The 6,449-nt window shown below is 43.7% G+C and overlaps 1 protein-coding gene across 1 annotated transcript in view; it reads right to left on the bottom strand.

The window, feature by feature from the left end:
* The window catches only part of oser1 (oxidative stress responsive serine-rich 1), a 6,238-nt gene extending 45 nt beyond the window's left edge, over positions 1–6,193 (bottom strand). Inside the window, exons 1-5 of the mRNA XM_080026963.1 lie at positions 5,868–6,193; positions 4,796–4,905; positions 4,267–4,359; positions 3,306–3,621; positions 1–2,246 (exon numbers count right to left, since the gene is read on the bottom strand). The exon at positions 1–2,246 is cut by the window's left edge and continues 45 nt beyond it. Of these exons, the coding sequence (XP_079883089.1) occupies positions 1,644–2,246; positions 3,306–3,621; positions 4,267–4,359; positions 4,796–4,872 (1,089 nt within the window). The 5' untranslated portion in view covers positions 4,873–4,905; positions 5,868–6,193 and the 3' untranslated portion in view covers positions 1–1,643. The remainder of the gene's footprint in view (positions 2,247–3,305; positions 3,622–4,266; positions 4,360–4,795; positions 4,906–5,867) is intronic.
* Between the last annotated feature and the right edge of the window lie 256 nt (positions 6,194–6,449).

The raw sequence follows: 6,449 nt of genomic DNA, 5'->3' as shown, positions 1-6,449 counted from the left end.
CCTTTGGCAACTTCATTTATAAACCCCAAAAAAAACCTACAGATTAGTATTAGGGTGTGTGTGTGTGTGTGTGTGTGTCTGTGTGGGTGTGTGTGTGTGTGTGTCTGTGTGTGTGTGTGTGTGTGTGTGTGTGTGTGTGTGTGTGTGTGTGTGTGTAAAAATGCACTTTGAGAATAAACTTGACAGATTTAAAATTCCAGGATCAGACAGTAACTCATAAGCAAAACATTATTAGAACCCAAACTTCTTCATCTTTGCTATGGTCATAACAAGGCAGACAGACAGGCAGACAGACAGACAGACAGGCAGGCAGGCAGGCAGGCAGGCAGGCAGGCAGACAGACAATGGGCTCCAACCTCATTTGAACTGGAAGCAGACGTCCTCTAAGCTCCACTAATAGCATGTCTCTCTCTGTGCAGCGGGCTGTGAGACGAGAGCACAGGGGCCGTCTACAAAGGGAAACGCCCAAGAGAAACATATTCAATAAAACCTTCACTCTGATACAGTGCAGTGCAGTTATTAGTGGAGTTTAGAGGACGTCTGCTTTCAGTCAAAATGAGGTTGGAGCCCATTGTCTGTCTGTCTGCCTGTCTGTCTGTCTGTCTGTCTGTCTGTCTGTCTGTCTGCCTGCCTGCCTGTCTGTCTGTCTGCCTGTCTGTCTGCCTGTCTGTCTGTCTGTCTGTCTGTCTGCCCATCTGTCTGTCTGCCTGTCTGCCTTATGACCATAGCAAAGATGCATCCTTTGTGTTTTAATAACATTCCACTGTAGAGTTATTGATTCTGGAGGAAGTCCAAATCTTTCTCGATATCTCTCCAACTTTTCCCGCAGTGTGGAACTGTCAAGATTATTTGCAATGTTGTATTTCGACTTCATTCTTGAAGGGGGCATAATCTTCAAAAAAAAATTGTCCCCAAGAATTTTCCACAACAAAAATAAAACGAAATTTGAAAAAATAACAAAAAAATTAAATTAAGTCGACGTAGCACAAGCAATCAGGTGTAGCCAGGAGTAATTTATTCGTAAGGTATTGATGGTTAGATTCATGTCATGCCTTGATCTGTACTACACACCGTCCGTCTCCCTCCACAACACAAAGAAAAGAAAAAAACAAACTCTTAAAGGTGTAGTCAGTGATTCTGAAGAACGCTTGTTGTCAAAATCACTTTTTTTTTAAAATTCAAAATCAGTGAATATCTCCTCATGATCCATTACCTGTCTGTACTGTGTGTGTGTGTGTGTGTGTGTGTGTGCGTGCGTGCGTGCGTGCGTGCGTGCGTGCGTGCGTGTGTGCGCTGGAAAAAAAATCCCAGTGTTAATTGATACACAAACTAGGCTCTGCAAACTTGTATGTTCACAAGTTTGTAGCTAGCAACATGCCAGTTTACAGAGCCTAGGCTGAGTATTAACAACCAGTTTACTCTTCAGCTCACACCCAGTACAGACAGGTAGCAGATCATGAGGAGATTTTCACTGATTTAGAATTTTTTAAAAAACGTGATTTTAACAATAAGCGTTCTCCAGAATCACTGACTCCACTTCCATCTCTTTAACTTTATTATTTATTCTTTATTTACTTTATGGATATTCTTCTCATTCTACTTCTAAATTCAAATACAATCTCTTTTATTTGTTATTTTAAGTTTTAAGTGTACATCATCTCCGCCATGTGCGACATCTTCTTGGGCATGTAGAGATAATACTCCATGTATCCTGACAGGTCCTCTATTGTGATGTCATCAACGTAGGACACGCGAGCTTGCTCCGAGCACGATCGCGCGTTGGTAGCACTAGCCGCCGTAACATTAACATTGGGATTAGTAGCTGCATTAGCGTTAACATTAGTGGAGCCCAGAGTTCTACTTGTGTCTTCTTGAGTTGGTGGTAGATTCCGTTCACACTCGGATATGACGCCCCTCAACCCAGTGAAAGAATAAACCTCCACGCCAGGCCAAGATGCCTGATTGGCTTGGTGACACGTGCACGGTAACTCCGGCCCTTTCTCGGCTTTCTCCACATCATCCGCTTCTTCTTTGGGGGCGTCGGAGGCGTTTTGTACCCAGGCACAGGAGCAGGCGAGTGGGGTAGTTTCAGAGGAGGAGGGGGGTGCTATGGAGGTGCTGTGGAGCTCTGATAAAGCCCTGAAGTCGCTGGCCTCTGCACCGCCGCATATCAAAGGTTTTGCTTCGTCACAGGCACTTGGCTCGAGGCTGCGGCTCTCCTCTCCTTCTCCCGCACGGCTTACTCCCTAGAGAACGATTTAAAAATGGTTTGGTTATTCATATCACTGAGGACTTGGACTACTACACATGGTAAAGGGTTTTTACTGGGAGATTTTTCTCAGCCGAGCTAAGGGTGTAAGGGCAGGGTGTCATATTGTATCATATTGTAACATACTGTATGGAATGTAAAGCCCACTGAGACAAATGTATTTGTGATTTTGGGCTATACAAATAAAACTGATTTGATTTGATTTGACTGTCTCAATGGTCTAACATTTTAAAAATGGTTTGGTTATTCATATCACTGAGGACTTGGACTACTACTACACACATTATGACAAAACAAAACTAAACAAACTCTCTTAAATCTGCCAAACTCTACCTGTAACTGTTTTAATTCGGCTATATTGTACTTTCACCCATTTCATTTTAATTGCTGCCACTCTTCACCACTGTGTAAATGTTTCAATTGTTTTTTTTTTCTCTTCACCTGTTGTTGTGTATTTGATGTATTTGCATTGAATATTTTGTATGTATTGTTGTTTTTCCTTTGAATTTGTTTTGAACTCGACGTCATTGTAAATGAGGGTCACCCCTCAATTGGTCTCTCGAGGATAAATAAAAGTTAAATGAAATGAAAAAAAAAATGACTGTCTCAATGGTCTAACATTCAGGGTTCACACACGTATGGGAATTTTTCTTTTCCGTGAAATTTTACACAATTGCGATTTTTAGAAAAACGTAGAAGTTAGAAAGCTTCCTGAAAAGTTACTGTCTCACTGCTGTTGCAGGGCCCACAGTTTGGTTCACAAACATGTTCTAGTCTGCGCATTACACTTTACTGACTGGTAGCGGATCATCTGCGCATTACACTTTACTGACAGGTAGCGGATCATGAATCACTGATTTTGACAACAAGCGTTCTCCAGAATCACTGACTCCACCTTTAACCAATCAGATCGGCTATGTATATTCCTAGTCTGTGACATCCCTAATCATGATAGTATGGACTGTTATTTTTTGTATCAATTCTCCCTTATAAAATTCATTCCAATCACATTAAATTAACTGAAACAACAACCTACTTTTTTCGTGATAACAGCTGCGGGGATCTTTTGATGTGATGTCGGTGGCGGCGGCGGCGATGATCCGAACACCAGGGGCGAGATGCTGCCGGCCGTGCCCACAGACGAGAGCTCGTTTTGGGCCAAGGCGGGGCTGAGTGTGGGGCCCGGGCTGGAGGTGGTGGCTGTGGTAGTGGCAAGGCGCTGGTGCTTGAGGCAGCCACTAGGGGGAGACACGGAGCCGCAGTAGCTGAACTTGGGAGGCTGAAGGACGGGAGACTTGGACCTGCGACGGCGCTGGGTCCTGGAGGCTCCTCTGGAAGTCTTCCTCATACAGCTAGAGACGGGAGGGGAAGGGAGGAGGGTAGTGTTATTTTATGAATGAAAAGAAATGGGTTTTTTTTGGTTCACACACACACACACACACACACACACACTCAGTCAGTCAGTCAGTCAGTCACACACACAATTGATCTCTGCAGTATAAATAAAGGTTAAATGAAACTTATAACCCTCTGGAAGTCTTCCTCATACAGCTAGAGACCGGAGGGGAAGGGAGGATGGTATTGTTATTTTATGAATTAAACTAAATGGGACTTTTTGTTTAACCAAAAGCAAGGTTCATGTAGTTAAATTCAAGTAAACTTTGTCTTTGTTGTTTTTGCTTTGCATTTGTTTGCTAGCAGCAGCACGCAGGGTGCAAGCTAACTATCAGGAGACATTTAGGGTTCAGTGTCTCTTTGCCCAGGGACACTTGGACATGTGGCGAGGAGACGGGGGATCCAACCACCGACCCTGTAAGCCAGTGGACGACCGCCCTACACACTTCACCACTGCCATAACAAGTGTGTTGTACAGCTCAGGATACTCACGCACACACACACACACAGTGACACACACAGTGACACACACACACACACACACACACACACACACACACACACACACACACACACGCACACACACGCACACAGTGACCTACCCGTGCCAGTTGTCCTTGGAGCAGCTGAGTTTGGGTTTGGCTCCGCTGGCCTCTGGACCGGAGCGAGACGCCTCCACACTCACACCGGGCAAACTGGAAGGAGACACACACACACACACACACACACACACACACACACACACACACACACACACAATGTTAAGGAACTTTATGGAAACCACACACACGCGCACGCACACACACACACACACACACACACACAGTAACACTGACTTACTCACTCACTCATTCTCTCTCTCACACACACACACACACACACACACACACACACACACACACACACACACACACACACACACACACACACACACACACACACACACACACACACACACACACACACACACACACACACACACACACACGTTTAGAAATGTTATGGATGCAACACACACACACTGAGAGTTCCTCGGAGCACCTTTAAAGTGTAAAATGGCTTAGGTGTGAAAGTGTGATTATTCTAAAGGAGCGTGGAAGGGTTAAAGCTTGTGAACAGATATTTATTTACCTCTCGGCGTCGACTCTGAGCTTCTTAAAGGCCGTCTGCAGAGTCTCCTCCTCGCAGTCCTTCCCTCCTGCCTCCATAGTGGGAGGAGGCTGCTCGGACCAGCCACCCAGCTGGGAACACACAACATTAAATGGTAAATGGTAAATGGACTCCACTTATAAAGCTCTTTTCCCTGGTTTTTCACAGACCCAAAGCGCTTTACATTGTTTTGTACACATTCACACACACATTCATACACCGATAGCAGCAGCAGCTACCACGCAGGGTGCAAGCTAACTATCAGGAGACATTTAGGGTTCAGTGTCTCTTTGCCCAGGGACACTTGGACATGTGGCAGGGAGACGGGGGATCGAACCACTGACCCTGTAACCCAGTGGACGACCGCCCTACACACTTCACCACAGACGCCCACAACAACATTAAAGCTATACAGTAGTGCGTAACTCTTTTTCATATAAATGGTTACATTCAAGCCATCGCCAAATTAGTTGATTGAGTCTATCAGCTCCACAAAACTCTCTCTGTATTTCTCAGTATGGCAGCGTTTAAAAACTGGCGTCCTCCACCCAGACACTGGTGCAGGAGCTCAGAAAAATCCCAAGAAGAGCCCAATACATTTTTCAGTTGTTCATTTTACTGCTAAGAAAAAACCTGGACGTACAGCAGAAGGTATAAAATCCAAATAAATACGTTTTTAGATCGATTGATAGATAGATGGATGGAATATTCATCCCTGAAGATAAATTGTATTTTTTCAATTCCAAATAATAATCAAAAATCAATTTAATCAACATATAGCAAAAATATTAACAGGCTAAACGTGAATCTGGGGTCAGAAACACCTTATTCGAGGTACATTTTACGCTAAACAATTCTTATTATGTTAGAACATGTCCAAACATGTCTGTACTAACTGTTAAAGTTGTAAATAAACAATCCGCGGAGACGCAATTCTCAGCTTCAGCTTGTAAACAGAGTCGTTAGCATTCCCACCCTGCTAAGCGCTAAGCTAATTGGCTAGCTGGCTGTTTTTTAATGCATTTAGACACTAAATAACACAGAAAATACTCACGTTTAAGGATATCCTGGCCGCCGTAAAGAGAGGGGAACCCCGTGGGCATAAACGGGGAATAAAAAACCCTTCCCCTCACACCCACAAAAACAAAAACAAGGCCAAAAAACAAGCTAACGGCAGCTATCCTATTGCTAACCTAAAACTGGACCGTTTGTTAGCTTTCAAATAGCGACATCCACTGCTCACACGACCCCAGCCCCTTTATTTAAACATTTAAACCGTTAAAACAATGGCGGTCTGGTCTCCTTGTGGATAAATCTATCAGATAAATTGTATATTTCTGTGTGTGTCTGTCTTGTCCGATCCGAAAGATTGTTTACAGTCCAACCGTTCGTCGCAGTGACTCTGCAACAACGCTGCGACGATGACGTAACGATACCCTGACGTCACCGTAGACGGTTTGTTCTAGATTATTATTTTTCTTTTTTTCTTTTTTTTTTCTCACTCAGAAAATCATTATGAAAACTTTATATGGGTCGTGTGGAAATTTTTTATTTTTTATTTTTAAAGGTGCAGTGTGTAATATGACATCAACAAAATCTGCTATAGGAAATAAAACCCAAAATTCTACACACTGCA

The sequence above is a fragment of the Ammodytes marinus genome, assembly GCF_949987685.1.
Source record: "Ammodytes marinus genome assembly, chromosome: 4".
NCBI classification, from domain to species: Eukaryota; Metazoa; Chordata; class Actinopteri; order Uranoscopiformes; family Ammodytidae; genus Ammodytes; species Ammodytes marinus.
This window is presented reverse-complemented; position numbering and strand designations above follow the sequence as displayed.